Source organism: Synchiropus splendidus, chromosome 10 (genome assembly GCF_027744825.2).
Source record: "Synchiropus splendidus isolate RoL2022-P1 chromosome 10, RoL_Sspl_1.0, whole genome shotgun sequence".
In the NCBI taxonomy this organism is placed as follows: Eukaryota; Metazoa; Chordata; class Actinopteri; order Syngnathiformes; family Callionymidae; genus Synchiropus; species Synchiropus splendidus.
This window is the reverse complement of record NC_071343.1, coordinates 16,004,718-16,024,213: the sequence shown is the minus strand read 5'-3', so window position 1 is coordinate 16,024,213 and position 19,496 is coordinate 16,004,718. Positions and strand designations below refer to the sequence as shown.

Here is a 19,496-nt window from a genome sequence, read left to right as displayed (position 1 = left end):
GAGCTGATAGTGTCTGTGAAGGATCTGATGGAGCCAGAGGTAGCGGCATCCAAGAGTTGTGTCTCTAACACACAGTTGATGAAGGACTGCAATTCTGCCTCCGTGACCCTTCATTTTGTCTTCCTCTCACTTCTGACTTGACCTCAAGATAATTCTTTTTTTCAGGTCTTTGGGTGTTTTTGTTCCTGGAAAGCAACAAAAACTCTGAGGAGAGTTGCACTATCCCCATTGAACTGTCCCCACTCACCAGCAGAACAACTGTAGACAGGACAGAGCAACTGTAAAGACTCTCTATTGACCATCATTTGTTTGTTTCTTAGTTTAAGATCAGTGACAGACACAGTTATTTCAGCGGATATTTCACAATCCTGTTCTTTAGGAATTCTGTCGGAGGTCCAAACTACTGAGTTGCACTGGAAGGGAAGCTTTTACAACTTGACTTCATGTTTCCATTGAAATCTATTTTATTTTAGGCCACAGTTTCCCCAAGTTAGACATGAATAATCCCTCAACACTGTTTCAGTTTGACCACACAAAATCACCATCAGATCAATGTTTGATCAGTCAATTTCCTTTTTTCAATGACTTCATGAAGACAAAAGTAAATTGGTGGGTATTTTTTGAGTCTTAGTGTGGGACTCACAAGTATAGTCACCCCTCAATTATTATGATTTATTTTTATAACGTTTTGTATTATTTTGTAAAATGAAAATACTTTTTGGATACATGCACAGATTCGCAAACAGGCGCAGACATTTAGTCAGGCATGTCAAGGACGGCTGAAGGCTGCTCGGTGGACTCATCTGGTCCATCTCACTCATCAGCGAGGATGAACCTGCAGACGAGTGACGCGTGACTGTGTTGCAGGAACTTCAATAAAGAAAAACTCTACACATGTTTGGACATTGATTCGTTGTCCTAACGAAATGTGTAACATTTGTCTTGACTCGATGAAAGGACTGGAAATTTGAAACAGAGACAATAAATCAATCACAAATGTATGACTGTCGTCTCTTGCTGGATCCAGGCCATGATATGCGAAACCTCCGAACATAAGGAGACAAGTTTAGTTACAATAATTGCTTTAATGACTCAGTAATTCAAACACAGATGAAGTTACACCCTTGTGCTCCACATATCGCAGCCTTCAAATACTAAATCAATTCATTTCCTCACCCAGTCGTGTTGAAGAGAGTCGGTCACTGATTAAAGCAACGTATGATACAAAAACACTTAAATTTGAGAAATAATGAGGAGTAAAAAAAGACAGGCAAAGAGACATTTAAATGGAGTGTAAGTGCAGCATCAGCTGAGACAAATCATATTTTGACCTATGTCCAAATGTAAATCTGCCGTACACGCATCAGAGTGCGTCCTCTCCGTAGATGCAGAGAAAGCATTTGATGGTGTTGAATGGAAATACCTTGCCCACTCATCCCATTCTTATTGTTTCTAGCTGTTGAACCACGAGCCGTTGCTTCACGGAGCTGCAAAGACATATCAGGGACATGGAGGAATGGTGTTGAACACAAGGTGTCATGATATGCACATGACCTACTGGTCTACATCCGTGACCCAGATTGTACCATTCAGCCCTTTATGTTATTACTCCAAAAATGTAGTCAAATTTCTGGTTATGAATTAAACATCAACAAAAGTGAACTTCTTCCTATTAGATGGAAACTAAACTCTCAGCTGACGGAGGTGAAGGGAGGAAAGGGATATAGTTTTGATGTTTGTTAGAAAAACAATATCAAGATTGTTTTTCATTTTATTTACATCATGTATGTGTTTTCTAAAATCAATAAACATATTTGAAACAAGTGTTACATCAAAATAAATGAATAATCCGGATGAAAAGAGCCTTGCTGCAGCACAAATACATGTTCGTCCTCCAAGTTACCATGCAACTGAGTCAATGATGTGTCTAATGATGGTGTTGTATGACACTAAATGCTGTGTGGCTGTTTAAATGGGAGTTGAGCAACAATCCAGGTGAGGATGAGTGGAATGCTGATCACTGAGACACGATTGGAACTGGCACCGACTGTTGGTGGTTTCACCCCGACAGATAGTTGAAGAGTCACTGAGAGAAACGATGACATTCTTCACCAACTCTGACGCCAGGAACCAGACGGAAACCTCGAGAATGAGATGAGCTGTGTGAGGCTGCTGGATCGAAACACAGGGCCGTCAACATCAGGGCAGGACGACTGCATTTCACCTGAGACCTGAGAACTTTCATGGTTCAGGAAGCTTAAGAATGAATCTTGTTACAAAGTGTCATGATTCAGTAACATTATAAAACGAGAATCTGTTTTTTCACTGCATATTTTCATGGGATATAGATTTGTTTTGAGGCTCTCAGAATAAAATGTGTTCCCAGAAAATGTGATAGAAAAACACGTTGAGACTTCATGAGAGAGGAAAAAAATGAAAGGAAAAGAGAAATTTAAATCCAAATACGAGGAACATTAATAAGGGTGAGTAAGATTAGAGCTGGTAATGAATGATGCAAAAAATACAAAATAACATCGCAGCCTCGTTTTTATACATTACACCGTCACGTTTTTGCATTTGTTACTGTGAAGAAGGCAAGTCATCACCGTATCCAGGGAAGTCTGCTGAAGAAAACAACACATACAATGAATCACGTGTCTTGACCTCTACAGGTGAGTTTCTCTGGACAGAACTTGGAAGAGTTCCTGGTTGGAACGTCAATGAAAGCCTGGATGTTTGAATCGGAGACAACAAAAATGCGACCAACATAAGGTGTGACCAAATCTCATGTGTCAAAGAAAGTGGAACAACTTCCAATTGAATAATTCATCTAATGGCTGGCCTATTTGGTGAAGGTGTGCCACAAACCAGAGCCAACTGGTGGAGTATATAAAGAGCCGAGACACCTGAGATAGTCACCAGTCGACCTTCGTCTTGCTCTACATCCCTGGGAGACAGAACCAGTGAAGGTGAGGACTCACTGACAGAGAAGGGTTTAGAAAGAGAACATGCCGTCTCAGTTTATCCCTGTTCACTCCTTCATCCTCACGCTGGAGATGTTCCATGTCTTTTCCAGATGTCCTCCTCGTCTCTGCTGCTCCTGCTGGCCTGCCTGTGCTGTGCAGTTTTGTCTGCCACCTCTGTGAGTCTTCTCAGGTCCACTGTGGTGCTCTGATGTGTGTCCATGTTGGGACTCTGATCCAGACTGATCCAGAGTCTGACTGAACTGTGTGATGTGTTGCTGTATTTCATATTGTTTTGTGTTGACAGTGCTGCTGTGAAGACAAGCCTGAACAACCAGGTCAGTAGCTGGATCTGTCCATCAGTTATTGGGTCTCTAACCATCAGGACTCAACAGTTCAGTCTCACAAGTGTTGTTTCTGTGATGCAGTTCGCTGCTGCCGGAACGGATGGACCCAGTTTAAGGGCCGCTGCTTCATGTACCACCACTCCAAGAAGGACTGGGTTAGCGCAGAGGTACGACCCCTGTTTGTCACTTGCTACATCAACACCTGTGTAGCCAGAGATCATCTGCTGAGTCATCACTTCCTCTCCTCTCAGAAACACTGTCAGTCCCTGGGAGGAAACCTGGCTTCCATCCTCAAAGCAGGGGAGCATTTCTTTGTGCGACAGATGATCCACAGAGTGACCGGCTACTACAACCGGGCCTGGATCGGAGGACATGACACCGTGCAGGTGAGAAGTCGGGATCTTGCTGGCTCATGATCCATCATCTACAGAGGAGATGGACTGACTTGTCTCTTCCAGGAGGGGGTCTGGCTGTGGGCTGATGGGAGCCCATGCATCTACAAGCGCTGGGCCAATAATGAACCCAACAACTACAAACATGAGCACTGCATGGAGATGAACTGGAATGGTGAGACACTTGAGGTTGTTCAGTGGAAGCTGGAGACTCTCATCTCTAAAGTGTTTAGAGCAGAGTGGAGGAGAATCCTGGAATGTACTGACCTTTGTCTTCTGGTAGCCTTCAACCTGAGGTTCTCAGTCTGACTCTCTCTTCTTACCGCCCCCTGCAGGAAACTACTGGAACGACCTCAAATGCTCCACCAAAATGTCATTCGTCTGCTCCATGGACCTGTGAAGCGTCTGAAGCCTCCACCATGACTCTCTATGTTTATCACTTCTGAATTAAATCTCAGGGTGAACACTGATCATTTTTATATTCTGGTATGTGGTGTATCACTTCTATTACAAGATGTTGTTCTTTTTAATCAAAGAAAACAATAAAGATTTTTCGTTTTTTTGAGAAACTGACGTGCAGTTGATCTTATTCTTTAGCCATGTTGACACCACAGCTATGAAGGCGACATCTATATTTGATGGTGGAGCGAGAATGAAAATAACATCGCGGAAAGTGCTTCAGCCAAATGAGGCAGCATTCTCTTCTCTTGTGACCTTGTTTCATTTCTGGAACCTGATTGTTTCATCCTGATGGTGATGTTCCGTTCAAGTCAATCTCCTTTAAGCTATTGATGAGACAAGTCTCTTTCAATTATTTTAACACAGAAAAGAAACAAAAAAAACAGCATGATCATCTTCTGATGCCACAGAGACCAGATGTTGCCAAAAATAAACAAGGTTTAGCTGTCTTAAAAAAAAACACAATAAGAACAAAATCTCATAACACATTTGGTTGCACACACTTTCATCTGAAATGAAACAAAAAAAAACCCTAAATTAGAACGAAAAACTCCATGAAAAACTTTCTTCTACAAGTTGCCACTCTGGAAGTGCTAACGTCCTTCAATGTTATACTTAATAATAAAGTTAAAAATCATGTTTCTTGCACATGAGACACGCATTTTTTGTGCCAATATTTCGCATGTGACTATTTTACTACGATATTTTGCTGAATGAAACTGTAGCTTTCATTGTTTTTCAACGCGCGTCATGGACCCGTCACATACGTTAAACATGGCAGAGCGCTAGCTTGTGTTCGTATGCTAGAAACCTGCTCTTCACGACAAAACACCTAAAAACTACAAAGACGACAAGAATAAAGACGTTTGGAGGAGAATAGCTGCGGAGACTGAGTGTGTCTAATCGGACTCATTCCTAAAAGGTGGATGATGGGAAGGGACCCGTGACATAATAATAGAGGCTGTATGGGACACATGTGGGGGCTTCTCTGTTCGAGCACCAAACTGGACTTGTGACTTCTAATCCTTCGTCCTGCCACATGACCAACAATTTTAGAGTGAGTTGAGTTTTTTTGATATTTTTCATAGCAATGGCGTTGCATGCCCCCTGCGCCAGGGCGATTGTACCACGTGGTGTCTGTTGGCGTCTAATGATACTGAATGATTCCGTGGAAGGGTGACTCCAGACTATGTGTCTCCTGTCAGTGCAGTACAGCATATCCAGCTAATACTGCTGTTAGTGATGTGACACATTGCAGAGCAGCATTGGTCCGATCGCTGTCAATAACTAACTCAGTTACGGCGACCCAAACAGTTCCCCTGATTCTTCGCAGTCTAGTCAACCAATCAGAGAGGTGAATGGCTACAACATGGCTCCGCCTCCACTGACAAGATACGGGAAGAAGAAGTGGGGATATATACGGACGAAAGCAGCGCATGTTAGCACTTTAATGTTTGTAAAACACCTGTAATGTCATTGATCTGATGTGACAAGACGCAATCTTGGCAGCATGAAGCAAGATTGCTCGCAAAATTCCATTATTGAGTGATCAATGACTGTGATTGGTTGACAGGGCTGCAGACGCTCGTGGGAAGTCACTGTTACTGAGCTTGTTGTTGAGAGTGATGGCACCTCAGCTGCTGCTTCATTTATCCAGGTGGCCATGTAATAAATGGCTAAATTGTAATAAAAAGTCAGAGGAAGTGTGGTCAGTTGTGACAATATATCAGTTTCTCAAGTCAGGAAGGCAATTGAGGAGCCATAGTCCGTGTCAACAGAGCCACATGTGGCTCGCGAGCCAGGTTCCTAACCCCTGTTCTAAGAGGTGAGCATGAGGAGTCCAGATCTGTGCCCGTATCGAGTGTTGTGAGGGGACGTCTCACCAAAACAAAGGAGGGACGAAGAAAAAGAACTTCAGTATGATGACATATGTATAAATTTGGGATTTGATTGTGGATTATTTTGGATTCTAAGCATTTCATTAAAAAAAAGTGAACTGAAAATGTAAATAAAATCCTATTTTCTTTTTATGTATTTTGAGGTATTAAAAGAGGTCTTGTTAGGATTTGAGCAGAGCGGGACCCAAGACTCACAGGAGACCACAGTAGCAAACAACAGTATTTAATCAACACTAAAATTTCACAATCATCAAACAAAAGGTCAGAGAATCCAAACAGAAAGCGCCACCAAACCGGGAATTCAATAGAAAGTAGAAAGTAGGAAGTGATGCAAAATAAAAGCAAATCATGACAGAACCCCTCCTTTAAGGAGCACGTCCAGGTGCCTTAACCGGTTTACTGGGGTTTAGTCGGTGGAGGTCATGGATGAGGAGAGATCCAGGACGTCTCCTCAGGGCCATAACCCTCCCAATGGACCAGATACTGGAAGCCACGACCACGCTGTCTGACGTCGAGAATTTCTCTCGCTTTGAAGGCAGGATGGTCATCGATGATGAGGGGAGGAGGAGGCTTGTTGGGAGAACTGAAGGAGCTGGTGGTGACAGGGTTCAGGAGAGAGACATGAAAAGTGGGGTGAACATAGAGGTGGGGATCTTAAGGTGAACTGTAGCAGAGGAGGTCAGGGTGTTGTGTGCGTATTCGACCCAGGACAGGTGTAGTGACCAGGACGTGGGATGTTGAGAGGAAACACAGCCGCTTCCAGATCCTGATCAGCATGTTCTGTCTGCCCGTTCGACTGAGGATGCTAACTTAAGGTGAGGCTGGCTGTAGCCCCGATGGCTTTTCAGGAGTCACGACAGACTTGGGAGGCAAATTGGGGACCACGGTCAGAGACAATGTCAACAGGGATGCCGTGAAGCCTGAAGACCTGGGAAAGTAAAGCCTTCTGCACGTCCCATGAAGCTGCCCTGATGAAACAAGATGCAGGTGAAATATTTTTCGAATGATCATCACCAAAGGAATCGTTGTGCATTCTGGAGAGTGCGTCTCATTTGGTGTTTCGACTGCCAGGACAAACCTGCCCAGCTTGATATGCGTTAGCAGAGCGGAGGTCGGTGAGCACCTGATTACCAGGAACGGCACCTTGGATCCCTCCAGCCAATGTCTCCACCCGTGAAGACCAGAAACCAGCAATTGTTGCAATTGTCTGCGTACGAGAGCCTGAGCATCAAAGAGCGACCCACCCAAACCTGACGTGATGCTGTGCAGTGTCAAGCAGCCAGGGAGGAAGACGGCTGGTCCAAGTGGGTCAGATGAGGTGTGTCCTTGAGTCTAAAGCAAATACTGCTGACAAGTTGACAGCAGAGCAAACCTGATGGACTGTCATCAGCATTCTTGGACAGGTGCATTTGCATAGATTGAAGTCTGTGTTTTCATGTGCATTTAATAACTTCCACTGGTAGTTTACTGACGACAGCTCTAATCACCTCAACTGAAGAAGATGGTTCAGTTGGTATTTGTTTTGATGACTCCATAATTCAAACGCCAGTGAAGAAACACCCTGATTCTCCACATACCGCAGTCGTCTGGTGGAGTATATAAAGAGCCGAGTCACCTGAGACAGTCACCAGTCGACCTTCGTCTTGCTCTACATCCCTGGGAGACAGAACCAGTGAAGGTGAGGACTCACTGACAGAGAAGGGTTTAGAAAGAGAACATGCCGTCTCAGTTTATCCCTGTTCACTCCTTCATCCTCACGCTGGAGATGTTCCATGTCTTTTCCAGATGTCCTCCTCGTCTCTGCTGCTCCTGCTGGCCTGCCTGTGCTGTGCAGTTTTGTCTGCCACCTCTGTGAGTCTTCTCAGGTCCACTGTGGTGCTCTGATGTGTGCCCATGTTGGGACTCTGACTCAGACTGATCCAGAGTCTGACTGAACTGTGTGATGTGTTGCTGTATTTCTCATTGTTTTGTGTTGACAGTGCTGCTGTGAAGACAAGCCTGAACAACCAGGTCAGTAGCTGGATCTGTCCATCAGTTATTGGGTCTCTAACCTTCAGGACTCAACAGTTCAGTCTCACAAGTGCTGTTTCTGTGATCCAGTTCACTGCTGCCGGAACGGATGGACCCAGTTTAAGGGCCGCTGCTTCATGTACCACCACTCCAAGAAGGACTGGGTTAGCGCAGAGGTACGACCCCTGTTTGTCACTTGCTACATCAACACCTGTGTAGCCAGAGATCATCTGCTGAGTCATCACTTCCTCTTCTCTCAGAAACACTGTCAGTCCCTGGGAGGAAACCTGGCTTCCATCCTCAAAGCAGGGGAGCATTTCTTTGTGCGACAGATGATCCACAGAGTGACCGGCTACTACAACCGGGCCTGGATCGGAGGACATGACACCGTGCAGGTGAGAAGTCGGGATCTTGCTGGCTCATGATCCATCATCTACAGAGGAGATGGACTGACTTGTCTCTTCCAGGAGGGGGTCTGGCTGTGGGCTGATGGGAGCCCATGCATCTACAAGCGCTGGGCCAATAATGAACCCAACAACTACAAACATGAGCACTGCATGGAGATGAACTGGAATGGTGAGACACTTGAGGTTGTTCAGTGGAAGCTGGAGACTCTCATCTCTAAACTGTTTAGAGCAGAGTTGAGGAGAATCCTGGAATGTACTGACCTTTGTCTTCTGGTAGCCTTCAACCTGAGGTTCTCAGTGTGACTCTCTCTTCTTACCGCCCCCTGCAGGAAACTACTGGAACGACCTCAAATGCTCCTCCAAAATGTCATTCGTCTGCTCCATGGACCTGTGAAGCGTCTGAAGCCTCCACCATGACTCTCTATGTTTATCACTTCTGAATTAAATCTCAGGGTGAACACTGATCATTTTTATCTTCTGGTATGTGGTGTATCACTTCTATTATATGATGTTGTTCTTTTAAATCAAAGAAAATAAAGATTTTTGGTTTTATTGACAAACTGACGTTCAGCTGATCTTTTTCTTTAGCCATGTTGACACCACGGCTATGAAGGCGACTCCTATATTTGATGGTGGAGCGACAATGAAAAACATAGCTAGAAAAATGTGCCAGCCGAGTGAAGCTGCATTTTCTCTCTTCTCTTGTGACCTTGTTTCTTTTCGGGAACATGATTGTTTTATGATGGCCTGTCTCTTGATGGTGATGCTCCTTCCAAGTCAGTCTCCTTGAGGCTATTGATGAGACAAGTCTTATTCAATTCCTTTAACAGGAGCAAGGAAAAGAAAGATATTTTATGAGGACATTTGAAAAGCACTCTGCAGGCAGTGCAGACCTTTGTCAGCAGCTTCAGTCCACCGTTACACAATCTCCCAGTGATGATAATGGTGGTGGCAACTACTCTCTCACAGCCGGTGTTAACTTCCCCCCTAAAATCTGAACAAAATTTTACTGCCTCAACTTCCACCATTTAACCTTGAGCTCTGCCTGCACTGCCTTCCTCTTCCTAGTCACGAATCTCATTCTACAGATGACTGGCCTATGCTGCCTCAGAGCTTCATGGAGGAACATTTGAAGTCTTTCCAGTACTTTCCAGCAGGGGGCAGGTAGAGGAGAGGGTCACACAGAGAACTCAGAAGACAAAAAAAATGAGGGAATAACATTCATATATGTCGCCTACAGCAGCTAGTGCTTTTTCCAGCTTCTACTGAAGAACCTCTCACCTTGCTCCTCCTGGAAGAGACAACTCAGTCCATCGTCTCCATCATGGCTCATGATCCATCATCTGGCTCCTGAGTCAGCAAGATCCTGACTTCTCACCCGCACGTTGTCATGTCCTCTGATCCAGAGAGACCTCATAATATATTTGAAGTATGATGAATAACTTGAGCCGACAGAAACAGTCATTGACATGGTTTGCTCTTTATATACTTCAGCAGACTCCTGTGGTATGTAACAGATCAAAGTGTGTCTTCATCTGAGTATGAACTCATCACCTAAAATAATCTTCAATTAACTAACTAATAACTACTGATGGAAGTTATTAAATGCACATGAAAACATAAAATTCCATCTGTGCAGTCCAAGCCAGAACACTGTATTTGCTTTAGACTCAAGGACAAACAAGCCATAATTCGACTGTGTTTATTGCGGTGATTCTCCAGACCTCAGACTGTTGAGATGGGACTGTGGCTCAGAGGGCAACTTGGAAACAATGATCTATGAGTGACAGGACCGGAACCTCATCTGACCCACTTGGACCAGCCATCTTCCTCCCCGGGTGGTTGACACTGCACAGCATCACCTCAGGTTTGGGTGGGTCGCTATTTGATGCTCAGACTCAGGAAAAAGAGAAGAGATAAAATGCTGCCTTATTCGGCTGCAGCACTTTTCGAGCTATCATTTTGATTCTCACTGCATCATGGACAAAAGCAGTCGCCTTCATAAAAAATAAGATCAGCTGCACGGCAGTTCAGCAATAAAACGTATTGTTTTATTTGATTTGAAACACATTTGAAACTACATCTTGTAATAGAAGTGATACACCACATACCAGAAGATACAAATGATCAGTGTTCACCCTGAGATTTAATTCAGAAGTGATAAACATAGAGAGTCATGGTGGAGGCTTCAGACGCTTCACAGGTCCATGGAGCAGACGAATGACATTTTGGTGGAGCATTTGAGGTCGTTCCAGTAGTTTCCTGCAGGGGGCGGTAAGAAGAGAGAGTCACACTGAGAACCTCAGGTTGAAGGCTACCAGAAGACAAAGGTCAGTACATTCCAGGATTCTCCTCCACTCTGCTCTAAACAGTTTAGAGATGAGAGTCTCCAGCTTCCACTGAACAACCTCAAGTGTCTCACCATTCCAGTTCATCTCCATGCAGTGCTCATGTTTGTAGTTGTTGGGTTCATTATTGGCCCAGCGCTTGTAGATGCATGGGCTCCCATCAGCCCACAGCCAGACCCCCTCCTGGAAGAGACAAGTCAGTCCATCTCCTCTGTAGATGATGGATCATGAGCCAGCAAGATCCCGACTTCTCACCTGCACGGTGTCATGTCCTCCGATCCAGGCCCGGTTGTAGTAGCCGGTCACTCTGTGGATCATGTGTCGCACAAAGAAATGCTCCCCTGCTTTGAGGATGGAAGCCAGGTTTCCTCCCAGGGACTGACAGTGTTTCTGAGAGAAGAGGAAGTGATGACTCAGCAGATGATCTCTGGCTACACAGGTGTTGATGTAGCAAGTGACAAACAGGGGTCATACCTCTGCGCTAACCCAGTCCTTCCTGGAGTGGTGGTACATGAAGCAGCGGCCCTTAAACTGGTTCCATCCGTACCGGCAGCAGCGAACTGGATCACAGAAACAGCACTTGTGAGACTGAACTGTTGAGTCCTGATGGTTAGAGACCCAATAACTGATGGACAGATCCAGCTACTGACCTGGTTGTTCAGGCTTCTCTTCACTGCAGCACTGTCAAGACAAAACAATATGAAATACAGCAACACATCACACAGTTCAGTCACACTCTGGATCAGAGTCCCAACATGGACACACATCAGAGCACCACAGTGGACCTGAGAAGACTCACAGAGGTGGCAGACAAAACTGCACAGCACAGGCAGGCCAGCAGGAGCAGCAGAGACGAGGAGGACATCTGGAAAAGACATGGAACATCTCCAGCGTGAGGATGAAGGAGTGAACAGGGATAAACTGAGACGGCATGTTCTCTTTCTAAACCCTTCTCTGTCAGTGAGTCCTCACCTTCACTGGTTCTGTCTCCCAGGGATGTAGAGCAAGACGAAGGTCGACTGGTGACTGTCTCAGGTGACTCGGCTCTTTATATACTCCACCAGACGGCTGCGATATGTGGAGCACAAGGGTGTAACTTCACTGGCGTTTGAATTATGGAGTCATCAAAACAAATACCAACTGAACCATCTTCTTCAATTGAGGTGATTAGAGCTGTCGTCAGTAAACTACCAGTGGAAGTTATTAAATGCACATGAAAACACAGAACTCAATCTATGCAAATGCACCTGTCCAAGAATGCTGATGACAGTCCATCAGGTTTGCTCTGCTGTCAACTTGTCAGCAGTATTTGCTTTAGACTCAAGGACACACCTCATCTGACCCACTTGGACCAGCCGTCTTCCTCCCTGGCTGCTTGACACTGCACAGCATCACGTCAGGTTTGGGTGGGTCGCTCTTTGATGCTCAGACTCTCATCACCTCAAACTGGAGCAGAGCTCGGCGAAGTCTGGCCCTTAAGGTCTGATGACGATGATGCTGATCATGCAGAAATGTCTCTGACTCATAAAGAAATCCTGCTGTCACCCATCACCAGTTCCACTATAACTTTGTTAAGCGCTTTGTTTCAGGCCTTCATTTTCTCATCTATCTGTCTTCAGTTGTGTTAGATTAGATAGATTAGAATAGAGCGTTTTTAATACCTCAAAATACATCAAAAGAAAACAGGATTTAAGTTACAAACTTACTTCAGAGCTTTAATTTTTCTTTTCTTATTAAATGCATATAATACGAAATAATCCGCAATCAAATCCCAAATGTATTACAGGATATATATCGTCATACTGAAGTTCTTTTTCTTCGTCGCACCTTTGTTTTGGTGAGATGGCCCCTCACAACACTCAGGCAGAATCATGTGGCCCCATAGGAAATCTATTTGGCTGACCTTGGTGTTCAGCCTCACAAACTCTTAGAACAGGGGTTGGGAACCTATTTTGTTTTCTTTAAATTGGTTTTTAATTAAAAGATTTGAGAACTCCAGCAATAGAGGAAGACAGCTAAACACTGTTCAAGCAGCATCTACACTCTGTGGCATCAGAAGATAATGATGCTGTTTTTATTTTATTTTTTTGTTTGTTTTTAGCAGCGTTAAAGGAATTGAAAGAGACTGGTCTCATCAATAGCTTAAAGGAGACTGACTTGGAAGGAGCATCACCATCAAGAAGACAGGCCATTATAAAACAATCATGTTCCCGAAAAGAAACAAGGTCACAAGAGAAGAGAGAAAATGCTGCCTCACTCGGCTGGAGCATTTTTCTAGCTATTTTTTTCATTGTCGCTCCACCATGGAATATAGAAGTCGCCTTCATAGCCGTGGTGTCAACATGGCTAAAGAAAAAGATCAGCTGAACGTCAGTTTGTCAATAAAACCAAAAATCTTTATTTTCTTTGATTTAAAATAACAACATCTTGTAATAGAAGTGATACACCACATACCAGAAGCTAAAAATGATCAGTGTTCACCCTGAGATTTAATTCAGAAGTGATAAACATAGAGAGTCATGGTGGAGGCTTCAGACGCTTCACAGGTCCATGGAGCAGACGTATGACATTTTGGTGGAGCATTTGCGGTCGTTCCAGTAGTTTCCTGCAGGGGGCGGTAAGAAGAGAGATTCACACTGAGAACCTCAGGTTGAAGGCTACCAGAAGACAAAGGTCAGTACATTCCAGGATTCTCCTCAACTCTGCTCTAAACAGTTTAGAGATGAGAGTCTCCAGCTTCCACTGAACAACCTCAAGTGTCTCACCATTCCAGTTCATCTCCATGCAGTGCTCATGTTTGTAGTTGTTGGGTTCATTATTGGCCCAGCGCTTGTAGATGCATGGGCTCCCATCAGCCCACAGCCAGACCCCCTCCTGGAAGAGACAAGTCAGTCCATCTCCTCTGTAGATGATGGATCATGAGCCAGCAAGATCCCGACTTCTCACCTGCACGGTGTCATGTCCTCCGATCCAGGCCCGGTTGTAGTAGCCGGTCACTCTGTGGATCATGTTTCGCACAAAGAAATGCTCCCCTGCTTTGAGGATGGAAGCCAGGTTTCCTCCCAGGGACTGACAGTGTTTCTGAGAGGAGAGGAAGTGATGACTCAGCAGATGATCTCTGGCTACACAGGTGTTGATGTAGCAAGTGACAAACAGGGGTCATACCTCTGCGCTAACCCAGTCCTTCCTGGAGTGGTGGTACATGAAGCAGCGGCCCTTAAACTGGGTCCATCCGTACCGGCAGCAGCGAACTGGATCACAGAAACAGCACTTGTGAGACTGAACTGTTGAGTCCTGATGGTTAGAGACCCAATAACTGATGGATAGATTCCAGCTACTGACCTGGTTGTTCAGGCTTCTCTTCACTGCAGCACTGTCAACACAAAACAATATGAAATACAGCAACACATCACACAGTTCAGTCACACTCTGGATCAGAGTCGCAACATGGACACACATCAGAGCACCACAGTGGACCTGAGAAGACTCACAGAGGTGGCAGACAAAACTGCACAGCACAGGCAGGCCAGCAGGAGCAGCAGAGACGAGGAGGACATCTGGAAAAGACATGGAACATCTCCAGCGTGAGGATGAAGGAGTGAACAGGGATAAACTGAGACGGCATGTTCTCTTTCTAAACCCTTCTCTGTCAGTGAGTCCTCACCTTCACTGGTTCTGTCTCCCAGGGATGTAGAGCAAGACGAAGGTCGACTGGTGACTGTCTCAGGTGACTCGGCTCTTTATATACTCCACCAGACGGCTGCGATATGTGGAGCACAAGGGTGTAACTTCACCGGTGTTTGAATTACTGAGTCATTAAAGCAATTATTGTAACTAAACTTGTCTCCTTATGTTCGGAGGTTTCGCATATTATGGCCTGGATCCAGCAAGAGACGACAGTCATACATTTGTGATTGATTTATTGTTTCTAATTTCCAGTCCTTTCATCGAGTCACGACAAATGTTACACATTTCGTTAGGACAACGAATCAACGTCCAAACATGTGCAGAGTTTTTCTTTATTGAAGTTCCTGCAACACAGTCACACGTCACTCGTCTGCAGGTTCATCCTCGCTAATCCTTTTTTTTTAACATGTTTTCACTTTCTTCCACAGCAAATACAAAACAGTTGTAATCTTTGGGTACATTTACACAGACTCCTGCCAAACGCACACTGCGCACGTGACACCATAAAGATAAACCACATGACTGGGACGCACACAACTTGTACACAGCCTCACATACACCGTCCCATGTACACCAACAACACTTACGTCCACTTTGATATACTTCACTCCCACACTCACCTGCAACACAGTCACACGTCACTCATCTGCAGGTTCATCGTCGCTGATGAGTGAGATGGACCTGAAGAGTCCACCGAGCAGCCTTCAGCCGTCCTTGACATGCCTGAATAAATGTCTGCGCCTGTTTGCGAATCTGTGCATGTATCCAAAAAGTATTTTCATTTTACAAAATAATACAAAACTTTATAAAAATAAATCATAATAATTGAGGGGTGACTATACTTGTGAGTCCCACACTAAGACTCAAAAAATACCCACCAATTTACTTTTGTCTTCATGAAGTCATTGAAAAAAGGAAATTGACTGATCAAACATTGATCTGATGGTGATTTTGTGTGGTCAAACTGAAACAGTGTTGAGGGATTATTCATGTCTAACTTGGGGAGACTGTGGCCTAAAATAAAATAGATTTCAATGGAAACATGAAGTCAACTTGTAAAAGCTTCCCTTCCAGTGCAACTCAGTAGTTTGGACCTCCGACAGAATTCCTAAAGAACAGGATTGTGAAATATCCGCTGAAATAACTGTGTCTGTCACTGATCTTAAACTAAGAAACAAACAAATGATGGTCAATAGAGAGTCTTTACAGTTGCTCTGTCCTGTCTACAGTTGTTCTGCTGGTGAGTGGGGACAGTTCAATGGGGATAGTGCAACTCTCCTCAGAGTTTTTGTTGGTTTCCAGGAACAAAAACACCCAAAGACCTGAAAAAAAGAATTATCTTGAGGTCAAGTCAGAAGTTAGAGGAAGACAAAATGAAGGGTCATGGAGGCAGAATTGCAGTCCTTCATCAGCTGTGTGTTAGAGACACAACTCTTGGATGCCGCTACCTCTGGGTCCATCAGATCCTTCACAGACACTATCAGCTCTGGTGCTGTAACAATTTGAAAGAATTGGGAAAAAACCCCAAAAGAAACCCCATCTTTTTGTGTCCTACGATTGTCATGCTATGCATCAGAGCAGCCATACATAGTTTAAGAAAATGTTTGTTTTTTTTGGCAGCGCCGCTGGTAAATTGCAAGCTTCCCAGTACCCTCCCCCTCTTTATTTGTTTTTGAGGAAAAACTGTGGAGAAACAGCGAAAAACGTGATCACAGATGGCAATACGCACAACACTGTCCAGCTTATACTTGCAAAGGCGACTCTAGAAGCATCTGTCATTCGACATCAGAGACGGAGCCCAGTCATGCGGCCAGTGAGGAGAGGCAGGATCCAGCGAGAGGCGGAAGCAGCTGCGAGACCGACGGATCCAGATTATAAAACTTTATTTTGACTGCACGTTTCAGAATGAAGCAAAGCGGAATGTTTTGACATTTACTGAATTGGTGATAATAAAATGCCATTTTTTTCGTCAGGAGAAACAAAGGTGCAACATGAGTTCCTCAAGCAACGGCCTTCAGTCATTGTGATGTTTCTTTCAGGACTCTTCCATGAAAAACATGCCAAAAACCACAACGTTCGTCTCTACCTTTCATGACCGTCGACAGCGGTTGTGATCTGAGTCAATTTAGCAAGTGAGGGTGTCACTTCCATTGGTGAGGGAATCTCACCAGTGAAACCTGTTTGAAAGAAGCAGGCCTGCTCAACAGTTTCTGTGGCTGATCCCAGAACAGTTAGTTTCCTTCCAACTGGACCAAAGAGTCGCATCTTAGCCTCCTCATGCGTCTGATCTCCGTGAACAAGTCGGTTGTGCTGCTGTTTTGTTTTTTTTTGGACCCCTGTCGCTACAAATGGCCTTGTGAGGCTTCCTGAAACAGAGTTCTCATTTTCCTATGAGATTTCCCACTCTCTAGTCTTCAAACAACTGTTACAATGGCATCTCACATCTTTTGAAACTGTAAAAATCCGGACACCCCCCAAGTCCTGCCTGACTGGGATATTGAATTGTCAGTCAGACATGATGGTACCAGTGGTTGACATACGTCCAGGGGCTTCTCAGGTTTCCAGTCAAAGATCCGGATCACTGTCTGAATTCAGGAATTTGGGATCAGACACGTTCAGCATTTGTGCCAGAGTGGCAGTTTGATCTAACATTTTTTTTTAAAAAGATGCTTCGTAAACAGCGTAAACAGGCAATTGTGTTGGGGTGGAGTGAAGCTGCATTCTGGAGCTTTCCACTCACTGAGTGCTTTTCTGGTTAACCATTTGACTAGTGCCTCAAAGTAGACAAAAACAAATTGTGAAAATGTAAAAATGGATTAACAACACACACAGCATGGCAATTGTTTGTATGTTGATGAAAGACTAGTTTCATCCATCGAACTTTTGGAGGGAAAAAATCTCAACTGAACTCAACTTCCTTTAAAACAACTCCCAAAGAAGTAATGCTACCAGAACAGTGGACTATATCTGTTTATCTTAATGAACAAATCCAGACTGTGAGATAAAGGTTCAGTTTGACGTTCTAGAGTCAATCCGAGTCTCTGTGAGGTCGAAGAGAGCAGTCTTTGACATCAGTGCACAACCACCTTCACTCCTGAATGGATCAAAACCATGGTGCTTTGTTTGGTTCAGTAATAGCTCTGATATCTCCAACGTCCAGTTGTAATTTCTCATTTTCCACATCTGAATTTACCCATGGCGTTCCACAGGGTTTTTCGCCCCTCAACATGCCACCTCTCTGCCGCATTTATGCAGATGACACACAGATTTACCCACAAATGAACAACCCAGTCTCACAGAAAAACGTACAATGACGACGTTTGTCCACTTAGAGAAAACGTAATGGTTAGACGAATTTGCCTCAAAAACGTATCCCTGGTACATTTAATTTCTCAATGGCTTAGTGAAGGGCGTTCCTTTGGTCACGTGACTGACAGCTTTCTCCCCTGTCTGAACATAAAACATGGCGGACATCCGTTCTATTTTTGCTCTAAATTGTGAGATTTTAAAACAATTAAATGTTTTTGTTGAGTTTTGATCACATTTCTAGTGACAAATGTACACTTTATTTTCATATTTTCTGCTCGATGTATGTTTATAGCGCTTCGTTTTATCGTTTTGACCCAGATTTTTTAGTGGCGCTCACTGAAATCGTAGTTTTGTGACGTTTGCCCTGCCGCCCATAAATCCACTCCAAATTGTGGGTTTTTTTTAAATGACTTTATTGGCTTTTTATCACATTTCTAGCGACAAATATATCCCACATTGTAATATTATGTGCTTGTTTTATGTAAATAACGCTTATTTTCTTTCGTTTGGACCGAGATAGTTTTGTGATTCCCTGTTAAATCGTAGTATTGTAACGTTTACCCTGCTGGCCATAAATTCACTCCAAATTGCGGATTTTTTAAATAACTTTATTGGCTTTTGATCACATTTCTAGCGACAAATATATCCTACATTATAATATTATGTGCTTGTTTTATGTAAATAAAGCTTATTTTCTTTCGTTTGGACCGAGATTGATTTGTGATTCCTAATAAAACGTAGTATTCTGACGTTTGCCTTGCCGCCCATAAATCCGCTCCAAATTGTGGGTTTTTTAAATAACTTTATTGGCTTTTGATCACATTTCTAGCGACAAATATATCCCACATTGTAATATTATGTGCTTGTTTTATGTAAATAACGCTTATTTTCTTTCGTTTGGACCGAGATAGTTTGTGATTCCCTGTTAAATCGTAGTATTGTAACGTTTACCCTGCTGGCCATAAATTCACTCCAAATTGCGGATTTTTTAAATAACTTTATTGGCTTTTGATCACATTTCTAGCGACAAATATATCCTACATTATAATATTATGTGCTTGTTTTATGTAAATAAAGCTTATTTTCTTACGTTTGGGCCGAGATTGATTTGTGATTCCTAATAAAACGTAGTATTCTGACGTTTGCCTTGCCGCCCATAAATCCGCTCCAAATTGTGGGTTTTTTAAATAACTTTATTGGCTTTTGATCACATTTCTAGCGACAAATATATCCCACGTTATAATTTTATGTGCTTGTTTTATACAAATAACGCTTATTTTCTTTCGTTTGGACCGAAACATGGTCGACATCCGTTCTATTTCGCTCTAAATTGTGAGATTTTAAAACAAAACCTTTTGTTGACTTTTGATCGCATTTCTAGCGACAAATATATTCTATTTTAGGTCGGTTATCTGCTCGCACTGAAAAACGTGCAATAACTACGCTTGTCCACTTGGCATACCGTAATCCTTTGAATACTTTGCCTCAAAAATCGTTTCTCTCGTACGCGTCATTTCTCAATGGATTTGTGAATGGCGTGCCTCTGGTCACGTGACTGATAGAGCACAAAACATGGCGGACACCCGTTCTAGTTTTGCTTTAAATTGTGAGATTTTAAAACAATTAAAAGCTATTGTTGCGTTTTGATCACATTTCTAGCGACAAATGTACGCCTG

The 19,496-nt window shown here is 43.7% G+C and overlaps 4 protein-coding genes across 4 annotated transcripts; 2 read left to right on the top strand and 2 right to left on the bottom strand.

Moving 5' to 3' along the window:
• The first annotated feature begins 3,076 nt into the window (after positions 1 to 3,076).
• Positions 3,077 to 4,102, top strand: LOC128766283 (galactose-specific lectin nattectin-like). The gene is made up of 6 exons (XM_053877805.1): positions 3,077 to 3,142; positions 3,271 to 3,301; positions 3,392 to 3,477; positions 3,562 to 3,696; positions 3,769 to 3,877; positions 4,038 to 4,102. Exons 1-6 carry the CDS (start codon positions 3,077 to 3,079, stop codon positions 4,100 to 4,102), a joined length of 492 nt encoding a protein of 163 aa, XP_053733780.1.
• Positions 4,103 to 7,844: 3,742 nt separating this feature from the next.
• Positions 7,845 to 8,870, top strand: LOC128766282 (galactose-specific lectin nattectin-like). The gene is made up of 6 exons (XM_053877804.1): positions 7,845 to 7,910; positions 8,039 to 8,069; positions 8,160 to 8,245; positions 8,330 to 8,464; positions 8,537 to 8,645; positions 8,806 to 8,870. Exons 1-6 carry the CDS (start codon positions 7,845 to 7,847, stop codon positions 8,868 to 8,870), a joined length of 492 nt encoding a protein of 163 aa, XP_053733779.1.
• A 1,803-nt stretch (positions 8,871 to 10,673) lies between these two features.
• Positions 10,674 to 11,689, bottom strand: LOC128766281 (galactose-specific lectin nattectin-like). The gene is made up of 6 exons (XM_053877803.1): positions 11,624 to 11,689; positions 11,475 to 11,505; positions 11,299 to 11,384; positions 11,080 to 11,214; positions 10,899 to 11,007; positions 10,674 to 10,738 (listed from the first exon to the last, which is right to left on the bottom strand). The coding sequence occupies exons 1-6, from the start codon at positions 11,687 to 11,689 to the stop codon at positions 10,674 to 10,676; spliced, it is 492 nt and encodes a 163-aa protein (XP_053733778.1).
• Positions 11,690 to 13,364: 1,675 nt separating this feature from the next.
• LOC128766280 (galactose-specific lectin nattectin-like) lies at positions 13,365 to 14,381 on the bottom strand. The gene is made up of 5 exons (XM_053877802.1): positions 14,316 to 14,381; positions 13,990 to 14,118; positions 13,771 to 13,905; positions 13,590 to 13,698; positions 13,365 to 13,429 (listed from the first exon to the last, which is right to left on the bottom strand). Exons 1-5 carry the CDS (start codon positions 14,379 to 14,381, stop codon positions 13,365 to 13,367), a joined length of 504 nt encoding a protein of 167 aa, XP_053733777.1.
• Positions 14,382 to 19,496: the final 5,115 nt, after the last annotated feature.